Below are 21,403 nucleotides of genomic sequence, written 5' to 3'. Positions count from 1 at the left end.
AGTCTCTCTTTGAGCTGAAGATAATCCAGCACTTAAGAGTAGGTCACTGGGACAGGTAGTACCAAATAACTGTGTCAGTTTCCTTGAAATGGCTGAAGGCAAAGCAGGGAAAATTTGATGAACTAACAGTGAAAAACTCAAATTACTTTTTTTATGTGTTTGTATGTGGTTAAACCTTTTCTCAATTCCTTTGGCCATTACTATGTCAGAAGTCAGAAGGCACTGTGAACCTTTGGTGCTAAAGGGGGATCCAGAAGCTTGTTAAAAGTCCTGAGCAGACCCTAATGGCCTGTGGCTGCTTTAGATTGTTAAGAAAATCACTGTTGGGTGAAAGTCAATTGGCAAGGGATGGGTTTTGTTATATTTTCCTTACCTAAATATTGCTGCTCCTAAATATTTATGGAAGCAAGACTGCTATGTTGAGCTACCCTTTTACAGTAGTCACTTTTGCAATAACCATTTTCACACTGAGTGCAAAAGTTGTATCTTTGCTAGATACAACTCACAGACTTGGGAAAGGCTGTCCCCATTTGATAATCTATCACTTGCAAATTATGAACTTATTACATACATTATATTCACATGGGACCTGGGAGGATTATGAAAGGCACAGGACACAGAAGTTGAAAACTTAAAAAAAAATATTTTCTGGCTAAAAATCATGAAATTATAGAATGGTTTGGGTAGGAAGGGACCTTAAAGGTCATCTTGTTCCACTCACCCTGCCATGGGCAGGGACACCTTCCACTAGACCAGGTTGCTCAGAGCCCCATCCAGCCTCTCCTTGAGCACTTCCAGGGATGAGGCATCCACAGCTTCTCTGGGCAACCTGTTACAGTGCCTTTCCACCCTCAAAGAGAAGAATTTCTTCCTAACATCTAATCTAAACCTAATCTTTTCTAGTTTGAGTCCATTTTCCCTTGTTCTGTCACTACACGCTCTTGTAAATAATCTACCTCCATCTTTCTTGTAGGCTCCCTTCAGATACTTGAAATTTAGTAATGTACAAATGCTTATATATAAAAAAATAGATGGGTTTGGTCCACAATTTTAGAAAATGTGGAAGTGGTGGCGAATTAGGGACTGCTGGAAAGATCAAGATTATGGTTATGAGGAAAGAAATGGAGCACGCTTTTCAAATGAGTTTATTGGATTTTTGTGAAGTGTGTAGTCAAGCCTCTTTCTGCTCCTTGGATAAAGGGTTTGTGACTAGAGCAGCTTGATTTGCATTGGATGCAAAATGGCATTTGCTTCCTCTGGCTCTGAAATGTAGTTGGCTCTGGAGGGAGGCCAACCAGCCACTGGGTGCAGCAAGGGCACCTGATAGACACAGGCTCTGAAAGACACAGCATCCATTTAAATCTGCTGAGGACATTGAGGAACTGAGGAGGGAGTAACTACACAGCAAGAAACACAAGCTAAGGTCATCATGGGATACATCAAAGTTACCACCCATTTTTTCCAAAGTTGAGAATACATTTAAAATAAGGAAAGATAGTTGTGTCTTACAAAGTCCAGTGACTCGGGAGTGAGTCCAGAGAAGGGCAGTGGAACTGGTGAAGGGTCTGGAGCACACATCCTACGAGGAGCTGATGAGGGAGACAAGGTTGTTTACCCAGGAGGAAAGGGAGACTCAAGGATGGCATTTTCAGTTCTACAACTGCCTGAAAGGAGGCTGTAGCCAGGTGGGTGTCGGCCCCTTCTCCCAGGCAACTAAAGACAGAACAAGAGGAAACAGCCTTTAGCAGTACCGGGAGGTTTGGGTTAGACATTAGGAAAATTTTCTTCACAGAAAGGGAGATTAGATATTGGGATGAGCTGCTCAGGGAGGTGGTGGAGTCGCCATCCCTGGAGGTGTTTAAGGAAAGACAGGACGTGGCACTCGGTGCTGTGGGTCTGTTTACATGGTGGCGTTCGGTCACGGGCTGGACGCCATGACCTCAGGGGGATTTTCCAACCCGATCGATTCTGTGACTCGGTGGCTCACGCAGGTTCATCTTTTACTTAGACCAAGCATTTGCCACGGAAAGGCGGCAGTCGCTGACGCCCCGGCGCGCAGCAGCACCGGGAGAAGCGGCTCCCCGGCCGCTCCGAGCGCTCCCGGCGTGAGGCGGAGCTGGCGCCGCTGCGGGGCCGGGCCGGGCCGGGGGCGGGCCGGGCCGCGGTTGGCGGCGGCCGGCACGTGGTGGGGCGGGGAGCGGGCACCGGGAAGGGACGCGGCGCCGCGGGTGAACGTCTGCTGGGGTAAGGGGTGGGCGGTGTGGCCACGGTGCTTCCCCTGCCTGCTGCTGTGGCGCTCTGTTTGCAGCCGCTTTCCCCGCCGGGCGCCGCCGCGCTCCGGGCCCGTGCTGCCGCCGGGGCGAGGGAGGCCCCGGGCGGGTGCCGGAGGCGGCGTGGCCTGGCCCGGCCCGGGGTCCATTCGAGCGCTCGGTGCCGCCGTGGGCGCGGGGTTGTTGGGGCGGGGAGGGCACGGAGCAGTCGCGGGCAGCGGGGCCCGGCGGCCGCCACCTCTGAGCCCGGGGGGGCCGGCTCTGGTCTGCTCTGAGCGCCCGGAGGAGCGGGGGCCGGCCGCGTTGGGCCCGTAGGTGGGGCGGGATAGGGGATCTGGAGAGCTTCCCAGAGCTCATCAGTGTGTGCAGAGGAGGCGCAGACAAGGCGTGGCCCGGTTCCATTCCGTGGTGCCCGGTGTCAGGACAGGGGGCCATGGGTACGGACTGAAACACGGCGGGTCTCTGAGAGCATCGGAAGCGTTAGGTGTGAAGGTGGCCGAGCACTGGCACAGGTGGGCCAGAGAGGCTCCCGTGGAGTCTCCATCCTTAGGAACATTCGAAAGATACAGGGACATGGGCCTGGGTAGCTGGCTCCAGGTGGCACAGCTTTAGCAGGAGGTTCGTCCGGATGAGCTCCAAAGGCTCTTTCCGACCTCAGCTGTTCTATGATAAGGTGCTTTCACCTCAGTGACACTGTGGTACATACTAAATCACCATTGGTATTCAAAAGAGAACTTGCTCTTTGTAGCATCCATAATAGCTACAAATGTTTGGTTTGCTGCACAGTTCTTATTTGACCTTAATACAAGCTGAATGAGTTTTGAACAGCAAGACTGAGCAAGGGAGGTTTTGTGACATTAATTCCTTGCTTCTGTATGATGTTTCCAAAAGGTGATCCAGGGTCATGCCAGACTATGGAACAAGTGCACTGAAAAGTCAGTGAGACAGTATGACATGTGTACAGCAATTCCCCTTTTCTATTGCTTCCATTTTGCATGGTGAAGATTGGGTGAATTTTGGATGAAATGCTGGAGATAAGATAGCTGAAGTTGTTAAAATCAGAGAGCTGTTTCTTTGACAGAAATTGCACGAATAATGCAACAAACATTTCAAGACAGTAGGACAGTGAGAACACAATTATTGTGGGAAATGTTTGTAATTATGTTTTTAAAACCATGTGACCTGTTGTTTTGATTTTTTGTTTTGTTTGTTATTTGTTTTTTAAGTAGGCATTTCTTAATCAGCTAAAATGGTTTTGAAGAAGAAGAAGGAAATTCAGGTGGATGCATTCTTTCTTGATCATCATCAGCTTGAAAAACTTCAGCGTAAGTAGGGTGGTTTTTTTCCTGAACTAATGTATTTCTCTTGCCTTTGCGTAGTTACTGAAATTGATCTGTTTTTTGCTTGTTATGTTTTATTTCTAGTGGTTTTGTTTTGTGAGTTTTAGGTGTGCTTGCTCTGCTGTGGTTTGTTTTTATTGTGTAATGACGATGACTTCTTACCTTGGCAGAGTCAAAAAAATCCCTTAGAGCATTGTGGCTTTGATTTGAAAACTTTTTACTTTGTTTTATCTGTGGTGTGAAGGTAGTAGAAGGTCCTATTTGTAATCTTACTTGCAGGCCTGTAATTCAGTGATATCTGATGTGTTAACCTTACTATGTGGGATAACATTGAATTTCCAAGAGTCACAGAATGATTGAGGTTGGAAGGGTTCTCTGGAGGTCACTTTTCCAGTCTTTGTGTTTTCTGTAGTTAATTTGTTTTAAAGCTACTGTTCAAATGGTGCTTTCTTTTGTGGGGATTTTTTTGTTTGTTTGATAAGGGAAGCTTCCAGTGATATTTACTGTAAAAAAACTGAAAATGAAGTAATACAAGATTGATATGCCAAAGTTACTATGAGGGAGTACTGGTGAGGTCCCACCTGGATTGCTGATCCTGGTCTTGGCTCCCCAGTGCAAGAGTAATATGGACATGTTGTAGAGACTCTGGCTAAGATGATGAAGGGTCTGGAGCATCCCTCCTATGAGGAAAGGCTGAGAGAGCTGGGACTCTTTGGCCTGGTGAGGAGAAGGCTCGGGGGATCTTAGCAATGTGTAAAAAATATGTGAAGGGACGACATATGGGAGACAGAGCCAGGATTTCTTCTGTGCTGAATAGTGACAGGAAGGCATGGACACAAACTGAAACACTAAAGATTTCCTCTAAACATTTATTTTAATGTGAAGGGAAACACTTTTTAATGTGGGGGTGACTGAGGACAGGCACAGCTTCAGTAGGGAAGTTGGGGAGTCTCTAGCCTTGGAGGAATTTGAAAGCCACTTGGCCATGGTCCTGGGCAGCCAGCTCCAGGTGAACATATTTGAACAGTGGGCTTGGACCAGATGACCCCCTTGGACCATATGTCTCTTGCCACTGTGTTCCAGTGAAACTGATATTTTACATTTGTTAGGACACAAAAAAAGTGTTAAGGTGTTGTTAGGACACTTAAGGGTTTGTGGCACCAGTGGGTTTACTGGAACTGGAAAAAACCCTAAGAATCAAGCAATCATTTCTTCTTCCAGTAAATTATGTGTTATTCATACTGCTTTTTGTAATTACTTTTTATAAAGATCCTCTTCTTCCAAATGTAGGGTTTTCAAAGGCTGAAGAGCAAAATCTGGCATCTCTGCTTGTGCACTGTGCAGAGCTGAGAAATGGCATCCAGCAGATCCAGTGTATTAAACAGGTAGAGTTTCACTGTTGTTAGTGTGGCTTTTGGTAACTGAGAGTGTGTCCTGTGCACTGTTAATGGCAAATACAGCTCTAAAATAAATAAACTTCTCATGTTTTCTATGTTCCTGGAAACACAGGAAAAGCAGTTGCACATGCATCAGGTGGAAATGTAGTTCTAGTACTTAATTGGCAGGGGCAACAGTTACTGAAAATAGTGCAAGGCAAGTGACACCAGGTTTACTATTTTGTATGATTGGGTTTTTTTTTGTTTTTAGAGGTGTTCTTGGAACATTATTTGAACTTGAAACTCAAGGGGAAATGGTAAAGAGGGAGCCAATTTTGCACCATATGCTTGGATGCGAGGGAAGTCTGCCACTGTTAAAAATGATATATCCAGAGCTTTTTGTTCATCATGTGTTCTTTTGATTATAGATGATGCCATTGGTGAAGCAGATGGATCAGAACTCTGCAGGTGATCCCATGGTTAAAGCTTGTTTGGATGTTTTGGGAGAGATGTATTTTTCACTGGGTGCAAAGAATCCTTTGAAGAAAGTATTAGCAAGGTAAAAGATTAAGTAGTTAGCCTTTATTTATTTTTTTTAATGTTTTCCTTATCTCTAAGTCAGTAATTTGTCATTCACTATAAATTGCTGTAACTTAATTGCTGAAAATTTGCAGTACTTAATATGTGCATATGTACTGTTTTTCTTTCTAAGTTAAAAATATTAATTATAAATAACATATCATTGGATAAATAACTTCAAAGTGAAGCATTGTTTTGGCCTATTTAATTATTGGAAAGACAACATAGTGTGTAATTAGCAGTTTGAACTTTAAAATCCAATGTTGGAATAGAAATATAAAACACAAAATCCCAGCTTTGTCAACAGAAGATGGTTCAGAGGAATCCTAACTGAATTGTGGTTTCTTGTGCCTATTTTTATTGCAATTTTTTTTTTATTGCACAATTATTGCTCTATTTCTTTATAGATTTTTTTATAGCCTCAGTATTTTTTAAGATCTGGTGCTGAGCTGCCTTCCTTTCTTTGTCTGAAAACATTCACTGTCCCACTGCGATGCAGGGCTACCATCCTGGATTTGGTTGCAGCTACCCCAAAGCTGTGTAGCCCTCTGACAGGTTTTCTAGCTGCAAACTGAGAATGTGCGTGTTAATTTTGAAACAGATGATGTTTTCATGCAGGAAGAAATATCTGTGTGTTGGAGTTCTAGCTGGCATGGATTTTGGTGGATAACACCTAAGGAAAACCAAACTAAATGTGCTGTTTCTTCATGTTGCAGTTCACTGAATGGTCTTCCTGGATATTTGATGGTGCCAGCTGTGCAAAGCTTTGTGTGCTGCCTTCAGGAAGAGCTGAAAACCACAGATGTGTATTTGTACAGAAAAGTGCTGGACAACCTTGCTTCCTGTTTGGAGGACTTCAGCTTAGGTCCAGTGACATGGAATGTTCTTCTGGTTAAACTTGCTCAGCACTGGTGCCACACCTGATAGTAATGTTTGCAGTTATGTAAAATAGATAGTGCTGGCTAGTACTCAGTACTTAAAATATATTTTCTTTCCTCTAGGTAGAGCCTGTATTAAGAACCTGTTTGAAGAAGGTAAAGTTACATTTATAGTAAAATATGCTTCACTGCAGGTTACTGAGGGAAGGGTGTGTGTGGAGAAGTGACATGAAGCAGGCTTGAAGATCTATGAGATCTGAATTCCTCCTGGTTAATTTTCAATAAACTAGTACCCTTGCTTGGTACTTTTTTGTGAAAGGTGAGACTGATTCATACCTTTAATTTCCAGGGGTCAGTTTTGCTTTAGTGGGCAACCCTGATACAAATCTGAGTACCAGTGAGCAATTATTGTAGGGAGAGTCAGTGTCTCACAGAATTAGGCCAAGTGGGTTGGAAGCTTGTTTTGTACCAGGTTGTTGCAAAACAGCTTGAGATTTTGTTTTAGCATTGCTTGTGTTTGTCTGTGTGGCAATACCAGTTTAATTTGTTGGTGGAATGGAAGAATCACCACTGTATGTGTAACTATTCATTGTAGCTGGATATGTGTGATGTATTGAGATGTATGTGTGATTGCTTTGCTGGAAATTCTGTTCTGTTTCTCTTGTAAGTAAATTTATATAATTATTTTCACTAGTTCTTCAGTTTCTGCAGAAGTTGCTGCTTGATATACAGGAAGAAAACAGGCAAGTGAATTCAATAGAAGCTCTATTTTATCTGGTTTTATTTCAGTCTTGCAAGATAATTTGGTTTGGTTTAAAATACCACTTTGGTAGCCATACATTGATGAAAGATGGAAATATCATTTTACAGTGATGCAGATTTTAAATAAATACTGATTCTTTTGTGGCAATATGATAATATAAGAGAGGTAAGGCGCTGATACTGTTAGAGCTACTCCTAAGGGAGGTCTTTGAGTTAAGGTTTTGCTATCTGAATTGTGACTAAACAGCATAATTAATAGATGTAAAATTCAGGTAGAGTAAAACTCTTTCATGTTTCATGAGTGTTTAATTCAGTATTGATATACTTGACATTTTCCAGCATTTCATTAAGTGAGGCGGCTTCATTGTGGTCTCTGATTCTGAACTGAGAGGAGAAGGGCACTTAATGAAGTGTTTTGTGCACTGAAAGTTTAGATATTTTCTGCCTTCATGTTAGAAGAAGGTCAGATCACAGAAATGTCCTTCATACATGGAGGAACTACTTGAAAAATTAGAAGAGAGCAGCACTACATTCTGTTGGCCTTTTTGGAAAGTTTCTGGAAAAGTTCAGCTTTGCTCAGGCAGAATCACATGAATGAAAGTTTGTCACAGGAACCTGCAGAAAATGCAGCACAATTTGTCATTTTTGTTTAACTTCATTTTGACAAATTACCCTTGAATCTGCTTCTTGTTTTCCTGTAGTTATATATCTGATCAACTCAAGCAATAGGTTAGTTTTTACTATTAATTCCATTTAAAGCTGGCAGAATGTGGTTTTCTGGGGATGGTGAAGAATGGTTTTAATTTGTTTTTTGTGTGCCTGCTTGTCTCTTTTTTTCCCCTCAGAAAGAATCATGGAAATCGTATCGTTCAGACTCAGCTGATGCACGATTTACTGATAGCCATTAAAGTTTCAATGATGCTTATACAGAAATTGCAAGAAAATATCCAGGGAAGTCTTTGGAAACACAGTGAATCATTTGTTTGGCAAAGTATGTGCAGTTTACTGAAAAGTTGCACAAACTTCCTAATGGATGGTAAGTTTAATAACATTAAAACCCTAATATTTTCATTAACTTGTTGTCTTTGTAGTAAGCAACCTGGTATAAAAACTAACCTAGATATAAAAACTTAGTTTAGCTTGCATGGAAATTGAACTACTGAGATTAATGGTAGTAGGAGCAGTAGTTGGGTTTTTGGTGAGCTATGATTTGTAGATGAAAGTTTTAGAGTGTACAGCTTAACTTGTCCCACTACAAATACCAAGATTAATGTTATTATTAATAATTCAAAAACTAACAGAAATGCTTTTGAGAGTTACCAAATGTCTGTGCCTACCAGAAATATCTACACTTCCATGAAATATGCTGTCAGAACTATTTATGGGCACACTATAACTGATAGTGTTTTCTTCTCATACAGACATTTTTATGTAGTAGAATTTAACATGTCAGTAGTCTCTGCCACAGCCCTCCTTGCCTGAGTGGGCAGTCCTGTGTTTTCTTCTGTTACAGATATTAGCAGCTTCTTATTACACTGGAGAGTAAAATTATTAGTATTTGCTATCCAGATGGGCACTACAGATTTGTGATGATATAACTAACTACAAGTAGCCTAGCAAAATGCAATGCCATATTTTATAATTTTGCCACACAGTTCTAGCACACAGTGTTTGCTGCGTTCTAATGTACAATATCTCTGCTGTGTAGCAACGCTCCTGCAGACTGTTCAGACTACCTCAGGACTGGCTGTTATTCTCTTCACCAGAGCTATGTATGAGCCAGTTGAGGAATTACCTTCATTGGTAAGTGTATTTCTTAGCTGAAGACTGTGCAGTATCATGGTGTTGTTACCCTGTGCTATCAGTGTTGTCTGGAGGCTTTGCTGATGCAGATACCAGGGCTTGCCAGCCTCTCTATCAGTCCTTAGCTGGAGTATAATCCTTTCTTCTCACCTCGCTATGTGAAGTAGTAAGACTTGGGTTTGGAATTTGACAAACACTATTTACAAGAAATCTCTTCTGCTCTTCTAAGCTATGCACAAACCAGGTTTTCTGCTGTGCTGAGGTGCTGTGATGGGTGTCTTTTGGTGTTCCAGATCAGTGGCTTGCTCCTTGGGACAGTGGAACACTCAGGTGTGCCAGCGTGGTTCGTGAGGAACTGTGGGGTTCTGTGCACGGCCGAGCTCCCAGGCCCGGGCCTGCTCTTCCTTTGCCATGGAGCACTGGCTATGCTGGATTGGAAAAATGGCAGCATGGGTGAAAATGGAGAGAAACTATTGTTAGATATTGCATCAGTCTTGTTGTCATTGAGTTCAGAGTAAGTTTGTGTTCTAATCTGTATTGTTTCATGTTTGGGAGAAGAGGTTTATCTTTCTAATTTTATTTTTGCATGACTCCTGTGGTCCTGGTGGAATATCTTTGATGTTTTAAGTGTAATGATACTGGGTTTTGTCACAAATCATGCAATCTTTTTAATATAGTCATAAAAACTCTGTAAATTTGAAAAATATAATGATGTTGCATATGTAGTTCTAAGTTTCAGGTTTTTTCTGCATGCTGAAATTTTTCTGACATGAATGGGATAAATGTATCAATTCCCTTATGGTAAAAGGTGTGTCAGTATCAGTTCTTATATAGACAAATCAACTTCAGTTTCAGGACATCATGTCCTCTCCTTTTGAAAGTTCAGAGGAAAGCAAAGTGTGCCAGTGTGTGGAATATTTGAAGTAATATGAGTTTTAGTTTTGTTTTTTTTTTTTTTTTTTTTTTTTTTTTTTTTTTCTGGCTGGTTGCATCTAAGGGTCCACCAGCACTATTGGGTTGGAGATTGAAATGTATATTCAGTTCAACCTTTGATTGTGCCTTGGAGATCAGTTTTGTGATCTTGTTTTGGCACATAGGATACTCAGTTCTGATGGTTTATATGCCAATGAAAATTTTTCCTTACATTTTCAAGAAGCATGCAACAACATAATGCTGCTCAAATGTTAGCAGGTGCATGGTATTTTTTTGTTTTATTGTTGTGGGGCTTGTATGGTTTCTTTTCCCTATTGTCAGGGGGTTTAACTGCAACCACTTAATAGCACATCAGGTAACTAAGCATGTACTTGGCAATATCCAGTTGATCACTTTTGTGTTCATTTCTTTTCCTCCAAGGATGGGTTGAGTCTCCTAATCTGTTTTCATGTAATGTAAATGGATGTGATGAATAGATATTCTGAAATACAAAATGTATTTTTTAAAAATACTGATAAATTAAGGTTATGATTTTTTTTGTTTGTTCTTTTTAAAAGGTTAAAAGAATCCAGTGTGGCAACATCTTTGTCTAGAATCCTTGTTATTTGGACTAATTCAGCACTGGCTGCCCTTGTTTCAGGCTCTCCAGATATAAAAATCAAACTTAATGGGAACTCTGATATAATTGGGAAGCTGCTGGAATACATTTATACACACTGGGACCACCCTCTGGATGCCATCAGACACCAAACCAAATTGATTTTCAAGAATCTTCTTCAGATACACCAAACCACGATTGCTGGATCCAATGGAAAATCAGACCCATTCTTTGCAAGGTTGATAAAGCATTTACTGAGCTTAGATTGGCATGTAAAAGGGAAGTATGCTTCTCTTGGCTCTCTGGTGGAATGTGTGGGCACTGAAAGTATACTGCAGTTGGACAGAACAATTCCAGTGCAGATCCTGGATGTGATGAGTGATCAGTCTCTTGCACCTTACGCGAGTGATCTTCTGGAAACCATGTTTACAAATCACAAGGCCCGTTTTACTTCCAGTTTTCAGGAAGGCACCTGGATTGACCAGTGGCACAACATCTGGGTTTCTCCTCTTCTGGTAATACTTTGTGAAGGGAACCATGACCAAACTACTTATATAATAGATTACTATTTACCAAAATTGCTCAAATGTAACCCTGACAGTTTGAGCTACATGATAAGAATTCTTCAGGCCTCTGCAGATGCTAATCTGGGTAAGAAAATAAACTTTGTATTTGTAATTATGATTGGGTTTTATAAAAAAAATCTTAGCCATGTGATTTCTGGTTTATTATTGTTAGAATTAATTTGGGAGAAAAATTCCAGTTGCTTATTATTGCTATTAGTATTTCAAGGTGAAAGTCATAATAATTTGAAGTGTGTCTCTGTGCCATGAGCAAAATCCTTCTATGGGTGCCTTATGGTTCTCCTAACCAGGGTTTGTTAGATTTCTGTATTTTCTCCTACTACTTTTCTTTTATTTCTTACACGGGTGTGTCCAGTAACAGATTGCATTTTCTTGTAAATATGTGGCTAGAAGATTTATGATTCTCTTGTTTTTAAGTAATTTAGTGTAATTCTAAAATAATGGCTTGTGAGACCTCACAAGGTCTTTTTGTCATATGACACCTTTGAGATTAAGCTTTTTGGGATTTAGAACTGCTTTAATCTATAGCAGCACTATCTTTTGGGCTATATGGAGTAGAAATAAAAGGGGGTGGGTCATGTGTTGAAAGTATTGGGAGTTTCTGATAAGCACTGCAAATAGTACATTGCTTGTGTTAATCAAACAGTAATTATTATTGGTTTCCATTTCCTTTAGGCTCTTGCAGTACTAGAGGAGCTCTTGGAGCATTAATGGCATGCTTGAGAACTGCCAGGGCCCATGGACATCTGGAACTTTCAAATATCATGAGCAGTGGTCTTGTATCTACTGAGTGTATAAAACAGGGTCTAGTTCATCAGCACAGCCAGGTAAAGGGGCAACCATTTATGTATCCTTTAAATTAGAGTAATTGCTTTGATTCTGATTACTGTGTTAGTGTTGTATTAAAACAAAGGTGTCATCATAGGTGTCAGTAACTGTTTTGTGGTGAACTTTTAAATATCTTTCAGGTTTGCATTGATGCTTTAGGTTTACTCTGTGAAACCCATCGTACTACAGAAATTGTGTCTCTGGAAGAAATGCAACTAATTCAATTTTTTATGATGTACAACTTGAACAACCAGTCTCCTTCTGTAAGGCAACAGATTGTTTCTCTGCTGAGAAAGGTACTTTCAAACTATGAGCAGTGTCTAATGTGCCTCTTATGTTAGTTAAAACACCATTTTAAAAGAAACAATGAGTATGTTATGAAGCTGCTCATTGGAAAGAGTAGAAGCTCTAAGGCCAGGAGTATGCTTTATGTATTTCCCAACTGAATGGTGTTAAGTTGCAACAGGCAAGGATGGCTTAAACAAAATATTAAGTGGCAGAGGCAGGGTAACTTCATGGGTGGTGGTGCTTGACCTGCCAGCACACCTGCACACTTTGCCAATAGCAAAGCAATGTGCTCTGGAGTCAGCAGTGAATCTTGTGTTGCCTTTGCTGGGGCCTAAAGCTGTGCTTACATGGACTTGTCACACCTCAGGCAAATTCAGTCACTTCATGACTCTCAGAAACCTGATCTGGAAAACAAAGTAGAAGAATATTCACTATGATGTGGCTGTGCCATTACAGTCTGCATGTGAATGAGTCTTTCTGTCTGGTGGAAGTTGCCAAGGTCACATGTAGCTCGTGGTAGAAGGACGGGGATAAAATGAGGAACCATGTATGTATAAAGAACATCTTGTAAGATGTTTATGGCAAAAGAAGTCTGTGTGGAAGGAGAAAATTAATTTGAGAAGGGAGAAAAATGAGGGAGTCAGTTTGGCAAAACCAAAAGGGAAATCCCATCTCTTTCCTTTCTTACCTGGTGCAGACTGAGGAGCATGAGATGGAAAAGTCGTGCTAGATGGGAGTGTGATAAGAAAGGAAATCCTACTTATGGATGGTAGAAGAGGTGGAGGAAGCACTTCTGAAGAGAGTCAAACTCTAAGGGACACTGAGGCTGTAGAAATTATCTGCATTGAGTGTTTCTATAGATGAACACAGTTCCACAGAAAATGAGGCAGGAGGAGAATGCTTGACATGAATTTAAGGAGGGGAATGGAAGAAGGTTTTGGAGGTGTAGAGGGAGAAGAGAAGAAATTGGTCACAAGAGAGGTGGGAAGCAAAACCTGGGGTTTGGAATGGAGAGGGAAGGATCTGTTCTGTGTTATGCTGTATGCCAACTTCCTAAAAATTACAAGCAGTGTGATTTGGAAAATAAGCTGAAAATCTGCCTTTTCCTGATTTCAATGTCAATGATTCTTGTCTCACCTATGTTTTCTTTGGTTTTAAAAGTTATTTTGCAGGATACAAGAAAGTTCTCAAGTGCTTTATAAATTGGAGCAAAATAAAACCAAGCAAGAGTTAGTTGAGAAGTCAACTAAAATGCCTCCTTTGAGGATTTTGCAGCAATACAAAGTAAGTAGACTGCTAGAGATGCAGCTAATAAAGGTGGGATAGCATTTCTGAGAGTTCATTGTTCCTGAACACCACTGGATAAGTTAGGCACTCTGTGTGTGTGTGTTAGGCAATAATGCAGTGCAGAAGGAAAAAAACCTGTAGATCCAAACAGAGCTGGGGAGCTTGTCCTCTCTGATGCACTTGTGCAAGTTTATTTTGACTAAATATGCTGTTGTTGATGAACTGAATGCCCATTGGTATTTGGAGGGTGCCTTTAAGGTAAATTTTGTTTGAAGCCAATAAAGGATATTTTATGAGGGATTGCTCTGTGATGTGTGTGGATACAGCAGTAATGGAGGAACAGCTGGAGATGTACCCTCAATCCAAAAAAAAAAAAAACAAATTGGGCAAATGTCTTGTCATCTGTTGGCCATTTAGTAGTGAGCTTTAAATGATGTGTGTTACTGGGACTTAAAATAGAGATCAGTTGAGCTTCAGTCTTTTTCTAGGTCTCCAGAATAATCAGTGAGTGAGGGAATGAATGACAAGAGCTTCAACATGAAGACTTCTTTTGTATTTGTCCTTTTTATCCTATTTAAAGGCTCACATCATCAGTATTTTTGTGCCAATCTGTTCCTTGAGTTCTGCTTTTCTTGGTCAGCTAATTTTCAGGATTAGATACAATGGGTGTCTTTTTGTGGGCCTGAGGAAAGGAAACTGTTGTATTTAAAAACCCAAATGATTGTCCAGCCTTCACTGTACTTTACGAAACAAGAAACTCTGCACGGTGGATGTTGGCTTCCTGTTTTTCTAAAATTAACTCTAAAGTCATAATTTTTGGGGTAAAGCAGAATATTCTGAGTTCAGTTACTTAGGCTTTTCTTTGTAGGGCTGCAAGTAAACAGTTAATTTTTTTCCTGCAATTTTTTTTTCCCAGGATTTCATGTCATCTGTATGTGCCAGACTTTTTGAGGTACTGTTTCCTGGTTCATCACACCCAACCAGGTTTTGTGCACTAAGTATTTTGGAATCAATAGCAGAAATATTTTCTGTTCCAAAAGGTAAGAAGTCTAATTTATGGACTTTAATATACTGTAGGAATGGAAGGTATTGAAGTGTCTTTTATGCCAGCTAGTCAGTTTCTGTCAGAGTAAAAGGGTATTCCTTTATTTCTATGGCATTTCCTGGATTGCTTTTGTTTTACCTCAAGGGAGGATGGTAAGTTTTTTTGGAAAAAGGAATATTGAAGTAAATGCTAATAATTGCCTGTTTGGTGTCCTCTATAAATTTGGATTTTATTGCATAGCCTGTTTTTTAGGAAGGCTTATTTTTTTATTATGAGGAAAACATCTGGACAAGTGTCAGTGTATTTGGTAGCATCACTTCTTTTTCCTTTAACATATATCTTGATAGTTCAAAATGCTGAATTCACAAAAACTCTTGACTGAAAAATATTGTATATCCTTCTGATACTATGCTAAATATAAACCAGTTTTATTGTGCAGTTAATGATGATGTGCTGGTGTTACTTTAAATTTTCTTTGTGATTTTATGGCAGTCTTAATAAGTATTTAGAGCTTTGGGGTATTGATGTTCCTGCTAAATCTTGTCTCTGGATCATATGGTCAACATAAAAATATGTTTGTCCTAAACTGTAACCTTTTCTTTAAAGAAATGAGCTGTCTAATATTAAAGTTGATTTTGAGAGGGAATTAAATTGCCATCTTGCTGAATAATTTCTCAAAACCCCTTGATAAATGAGCACATTAATGTTATTATTATGAGTATATAGTATATTATTACTGCTTTTTTAAAAATAGAAAATTATCCTCAGTTTTTTATAATAGCAGCTGAGGATTTTATAAATTGGACTTTACTTCTATAAAGGCAATTCAGCTGTTGTATTCTGTGCTGAATTATGTTGCAGTTGTTTACATCCTAAAATTTCTGCCTTCTTTGCAGCATTAAGTCAAGTCACCAGAATTCACAACTCATTTATATCTAAATTAAAATCAAAAGAAATTGTAATGGCTTACATTTGAAGAGATTATTCCTATGACAAAATAACTCAAAACACCAAGTGCCAAAACATACTGAAGCTTTCAACCTCTTTTTTGAAAGGAATTATTTTCTAATATTACATACTTACAGGAAAAGAGTTTTTAAGCAAAACTAAATAAAGATTTTTTTAATGCTGAATTGAAGGAGAGTAAATGGGATTCTGTTTTTGGTAGTAAGTTATTTTCTGTATTACTAAGAGTGATTTTAAAAAATAAGGCAAGCTTTTTTTATTCCTAACAATGGTAAATGTGGTATTTTAAAGCCTATTAAGAGAAATAATAATAATTTGGCTAAAATTTAGTGCTTCTTCTAGTATAGCAAAGCAGAATGGGAAGAGAGTGCTTATTCTGGAAAGAGTTACAGCACAACTATCTAAGGCATGAATTTCTTTGAACAGGCCAGGCACAAGTTTTCCAGTTGGATCAGGAGATGGATTCTGCTCGTGTCCAAACTCTGATCCAGTGTTTTGCCAGTACTTTTGAGGAAGTAAAAATTCTGGCATTTAGACTTCTGATGAAACTACGTGATGTTGCGTTGAATTTACAGGTATGAACTTGGAAGACTTTAGAGGGAGTAATTTTGTGGAACATGAATGTTCTGTAGTACACCAGGTGCTTGTGTTAGTACAGAGCAGGAATCCTGAACCTTAGAAGCCAGTCCAAGTTGCTTGCAGCAGTGTTCATCACTAACACCTTCTGTATAATTTATACAGCTTCTGCCCTTACCTAAGGAGGCTTGTTTCACTAAAGGTTGAAGGAATTTGGGAAGTTCTTTGGGTGTGGCTGAACTATCAGAGAAACAGTTAATGCAAGCTCTTGGCTTAGCTCTGATTCCTCTTTCTAGATGATTGAGGCATTTTGACTTGGTTACTCTTGTACTTTAGGAAATTCGGCTCCCTGTTTCCTTTCCTTTCTGATTGGTCTCAGGTTTCATTATATGATTGGTTTCTTTGTTTTCTCACAAATTTTGCCCTTTAAATTTTCATCAAGTTATCACAGACAAATCAGTATCGATTCATTTTAAAATTCATTAGTACAGGTGAACAAATACTGCTACCAAGTAAACTGTGCTTCTCTTTAATGTCCATTAGCAGATAAAACACATTAATTTGAAAAAAAAAATATTCCTGTGAGGTGCAGTGTAATTAAACACTGCTTTATAAATGGCTGTCCCCATCCTCAATGTCTATGTAATTGTATCCTTGCTCAATACGTGCACATGCATGTTTTGAGTGTAAGGTCATCAGTGCACAAAACAAGTGTTTCTTAAGAAATACGTACCTGCCAACTTAATTAAAAGCAGGTTCTCAGATTCCAGGGTGGTAAGAAGCTTAATGAAATCAATCTGGAAGCTCAATTAAATGAGCAATATTACTGCTTTGGTTTTTTTTTTTCAGGGTTCTGAAAATCTAGATCTTCTGTTCCAAGCAGCAATTGATCTTAGCACAAGCACCAAGCCATATGATTGTGTCACTGCTTCATATTTGTTGAACTTTTTAGTATATCACAAAGAACTGCAGCACATTTGTTTAGGAAAATGGCTTGAGCATAACTCCCAGCTGGATGAAAACACATCAGTGAGTACAGTGGAGAAGAACACTTTGGCAGGTAAGATTTTGGGGGAAAGGTTTTTTTTATATTTGTTGAAAGGTTGCTGCTTTTCAATAAGGCTTTTGGTAGGAGGCTTAGTAAAAGAGGCTTACTTCTAACATTTTAAATATGTTGTATTTTAAATATATTGTATTTTGCTATTAAGAAGCCATGTTCTTAAGTAAGATCTCCATCTAGTCCTGTTTGTGTTGAGGCTGTTGAATATTCTTGTTAAAATGGCTTTTGTCATTATTTTGACCAGTGACATTTGAAAGTGCTGTGGAGACCCAAGCAGTGAGCCGGGTGAAGTTGAGTGCAGAAAGTGCAGGGAAGAGCCCTCTGCTTCCCCTATGAGCTCACTCCCTGGGGGAAGGCAGCTGTTGTTGGTCTGTCTTTGTTTCAGTACTTGATGTTTGCAACGCTGCCCCTTGGAGCTCTTCACCTGGCCCAGTTTTTCTGTGTGATTTGCAGTCCTGTGAATACACATCCACAGAAATGAGGCTTTATTGACTTACAGAATATTTTTGTTTGGTTTAGTGCCCCTTGATGCAAGATGACAGGGCTCTAGATCTGGCAGATTTGGCATATTTGTTAACCAAGCTTTCTCTATCTTAAGTAATCTTCAGTGGAACTAAAATACTTACGTTCATTATTTGTAATAAAACATTTTACATAATTTACAGTAAACTCACTATTCTATACTTTCTTGTTCCATTCTTAGATGCTTGTTAATCCTTTCTTGATATGCAGTGAAATAACAATTTTGAGACATGGTTGTTGCCATGAGTGAAGGAAATGTGTGGGTAAACTCATGTCTCATTGCTCTGGGGCATCTGCTGCTGGTGGTGATCCAGGGATCCTTGTTAGGATCTGTAATTTGTTCTGATTCTGGCACTGAGATGTCACAAGCTATAAACAGAATTAAAATAGGCACATGTATCCTTAAATTGGTCAGGTTGTTCAGTGGAAAACATGAAGTTCAAATGTATAATCGTGAACTTTGTATCTTTAATATTCTGCTGTACTCATCATTGTATTAATGTGGCTGTTAAGGGTGTGAAGTCTGACTTGCAGTAGGGAGTAGGTAACTCCTTGTGACTTCATCATGAGCTGTGGGATTGTCCCTGAGCATAGGATGTGGCTTGTGGTTCAGAGAGACAGATTAAATTGACTATAACAAATATTGCTGGAGTTTAGGTCACTGAAAATCAATGGTAACATATATTTCAATGACAAAAGAGGGATGAGTATAATAATGGAAATTGCTGTGCAAATTCCATTGAATTGTTGTGTACACAGGTTTTATTTCTGTTTCTTAAAGCAGACTTGTTTCTTAGAAAATCAGTATATGAATGTTCAGTGTAAATCTGTGCTTTAAAATATTTTAGTTATCAAGCTTTTGTTGGTGAATGTTGAAGAAGAAATATTCCAAGCCAAGAAGTCTCTGCTTCAAGCAGCAGCATCATTCCCCATGTATGGGAGAGTGCACTGTATAACTGGGGCTTTGCAGCAATTACCCTTCAAGTAAGTGAAACATTCTAAATAAGTTGTAACTCCATATTTTAAGGAAAACATACTAAATGGAAAGCTGTAACTCCATGTTTAAGTGCAGTGGAGGAGCTGTTAAGGAGAATAGAAAATCATGCAATATTATTTATAAGGAAATCCAGTACCTGTGGCTTTTAGAACTCTTGCTGGCTGCTGCAGTGTTTGATACTTCCTTTGTATGTGGGAAACTCAGCCTAAATCTTTCAATCTCTACCCTATTTATAGTTTTTATAAATATTGTTGCAGAAGTGTTTGTAATTTTGGTTCTTTCTTTTAAATATAAAATTGTTTTTAATCCATGTTGTGTTTTGGTTGTGATTCTGACTTTTTTTTCCTTTAAGTAACTTGACACTGGTGTCTGAATGGAAGGAAATAGTGACCAGGCTCATTCTGATGTCATACAGCCTCTCTGCCGTGGTATCACCAGTAGTACAGAGCTCATCACCAGAGGGTCTTATTCCAATGGACAGTGATCCAGGTAAAGAGCCAAACAGAATCCCAAAAGAATTATTTTCTAATCTGATGCTCCTGAAGATCTCTTTATCTTGCAGTCATTCAGAACTAGACCAAGCACCCCTCCCTTTCAGCTTCTCATCTTATGTTATAACTTTTGGTCGCTCTTTTAATTTCTGATTAAGTTTTCTTGACTTCTTCACTAAAAAATCCACAAACATTTGCAGAGTGTATTGTTGCATCTCTTTCAAAACGGGGCTGTAAATTCAGGGTTTTTTTTTCCTTGATCACTCTAATCGCCACAGAACCTTGTGGTTTTTCTTTTTTAATGCTTATAGCTTTCTTCTGTACTTATACACCCAAAATTAATTACATCAGTATAAAGAAATAGAAGTAGAAGACAAAACTATCTTAAATATCCCTCTTGTTTAATGTGCAGAAAGTGCAGATCGCCTGCAGATGATTCTGCATGAGATACAACCACAGGACACAAATGATTATTTTATGCAAGCAAAAATTCTGAAAGAACACTGCAAAGAAGAATCTGAAAACCTGGCTGACCAGAGGCCAACGAAAAATACTTGCTTGGAAATGAGAGGTAAATCCAAGGCTGTATAAGTAATTAAATCAAGGTATTTTTTTTTAATAGAGGATTCATTTTATGTGGATGATCAGTTGGAAATTACTTGCTTGTGTAACGTTTCAGTTCTCACCTGTCAGAAGCTAGTTATCCATGGTCGTGGCTTTCAAGACTAATTCACTTCTGGAAGATTGGGGTTAATCTCTCTTAAGACACAAGTGAAAATTAGTTATTTTGCTATTGGCCTAGACTCTGTTGCCTTAACTGTGCTGGCAGGTAATCCTGAACACCTTTTCTATCAAGCAATGCTAATGTATTTCTTGTTGAGAAGTGCTACTGTGATTTTCCCCTCCAGTGTATATGAGGCTCGTGGAGACTATGTTCATGCAATACAACTTGCTGCATGAAATTACATAAGCAGAAACTTCAGCTTGAAAGATTCTAGTGGTAAAAAGTTAGGTAGTATTTGTCTGTTTTAATGAATAGCAGCTATGAAACTGAACCTTACAGCGATAAAGAAATTGTAAACTTTGGCATCTTTAGTGTGGGCTAGAATAAATGTATAGACTATCCATACATTTTAAAATTTAACAGTTTATGCAAATTTTTGAACTTCCTTTCCCCGGTTGCTTTTTCGTATGTTTGAAATGTGTGGGGCCGCATGTTTCTTTTCACGAGAAGGGGTAAACACGTGCAAGTGCCGCAGTGGCCACCAGGTGGCGGCGGCGCGTCACCAACGCTTCTTCCTTCGGGAGGCGCCTGGAGCCGGTCGGGGAGCGATGGATGCGGAATGAGTGCCTGCCTACGGAGGTGTACCTGCTTCCGTGCCTCGGGATGCGAGTAAATAGCAGTTGTAGCCGATAGACCTCTACTCTTTTTATAATAGCACTTCTCTGGTAAAATGCTTATACTGCTGCCTTTTCCAAGTGCAAGAAAGTAAAGCAACTGCTGAGCAGGCGATTAGGGTCAAGAAGATTAAATTATCTTTTGGGCAGGCAACTTTAGAAATTTTTTCACAGTTAATTGTGTTTTGTAGGACAGGCTAAGTGAAGTTTAAATTGCACACCTGGATCTGAGTTACACTATTGCATTTGTTGTGTTTTTGTTTTTAAGGTAAAGACAGGCAAGTGTGTGACGTCACAGCTCAAATGGTTCTTGTGTGTTGCTGGAGAAGCATGAAGGAAGTATCTCTGCTCTTAGGGACACTGTGTAAACTTTTACCTTCACAGACTACATCTGAACCTTCAGAGGGGTTGATTACTGTAGAACAGGTAGGGAAATAATTTTTGTAATAAAACCTGCAATTTCTTCTTGGGTGGTGGTGAGGCAAAGGCAGTTTTCATAAATTTTTTTCTTTAAATCTGTGTTCTTTTTGGAAAAAGTGCATTTTCAATTTCTTTAAATTGCCATAGTGTAAGGGTTTTCTTTGCTGTATTTGGTTATCAGTCCTGTTTTGATCCAGTGGTATTCAGATCCAGTGGTATCTGTAAAAACAGATAAATGAAGAAGTTATTATACATTACTAAAAAACTCATTAATCCTAATTGTATTGGGTTATTTATGAGATGTGTGATGTGTTTAGGGATACCAATGCCTGCCTGCCACCCTCCCTGTTGTCTCTCTCAGGATATATTAGTCACTAATCAAATTGCTAAAATTCTTCAAAA

The 21,403-nt window shown here is 39.4% G+C and overlaps 1 protein-coding gene across 9 annotated transcripts in view; it reads left to right on the top strand.

Annotated features, from left to right (window-relative positions):
• The first annotated feature begins 2,164 nt into the window (after positions 1-2,164).
• Positions 2,165-21,403, top strand: part of THADA (THADA armadillo repeat containing) — a 151,684-nt gene continuing 132,445 nt past the window's right edge. For 6 of the 9 annotated variants that reach the window (XR_007777370.1, XM_030235493.2, XM_050973075.1 and 3 more), the window contains exons 1-21: positions 2,165-2,244; positions 3,500-3,595; positions 4,901-4,995; positions 5,415-5,545; positions 6,282-6,430; positions 6,567-6,599; positions 7,138-7,186; positions 8,051-8,241; positions 8,914-9,008; positions 9,302-9,522; positions 10,499-11,190; positions 11,799-11,950; positions 12,092-12,247; positions 13,401-13,523; positions 14,443-14,566; positions 15,964-16,112; positions 16,963-17,173; positions 18,544-18,679; positions 19,045-19,181; positions 19,596-19,754; positions 20,850-21,007. Coding sequence is in view for 8 of the 9 variants with exons in the window: in XM_030235493.2 (XP_030091353.2) it covers positions 3,520-3,595; positions 4,901-4,995; positions 5,415-5,545; positions 6,282-6,430; positions 6,567-6,599; positions 7,138-7,186; positions 8,051-8,241; positions 8,914-9,008; positions 9,302-9,522; positions 10,499-11,190; positions 11,799-11,950; positions 12,092-12,247; positions 13,401-13,523; positions 14,443-14,566; positions 15,964-16,112; positions 16,963-17,173; positions 18,544-18,679; positions 19,045-19,181; positions 19,596-19,754; positions 20,850-21,007 (3,237 nt within the window). In the remaining variant the exon portion in view is untranslated. Of the gene's footprint in view, positions 2,245-2,628; positions 2,783-3,496; positions 3,596-4,900; positions 4,996-5,414; positions 5,546-6,281; positions 6,431-6,566; positions 6,600-7,137; positions 7,187-8,050; positions 8,242-8,913; positions 9,009-9,301; positions 9,523-10,498; positions 11,191-11,798; positions 11,951-12,091; positions 12,248-13,400; positions 13,524-14,442; positions 14,567-15,963; positions 16,113-16,962; positions 17,174-18,543; positions 18,680-19,044; positions 19,182-19,595; positions 19,755-20,849; positions 21,008-21,403 lie in introns of those variants that run through there. The other 3 variants (XM_050973073.1, XM_030235492.2, XM_030235494.2) reach the window with 3 other exon arrangements.

This window comes from Serinus canaria, chromosome 3 (genome assembly GCF_022539315.1).
Source record: "Serinus canaria isolate serCan28SL12 chromosome 3, serCan2020, whole genome shotgun sequence".
NCBI lineage: Eukaryota > Metazoa > Chordata > Aves > Passeriformes > Fringillidae > Serinus > Serinus canaria.
Note: the sequence above shows the minus strand (reverse complement) of the source record. Positions and strands in the feature narration are given on the sequence as shown.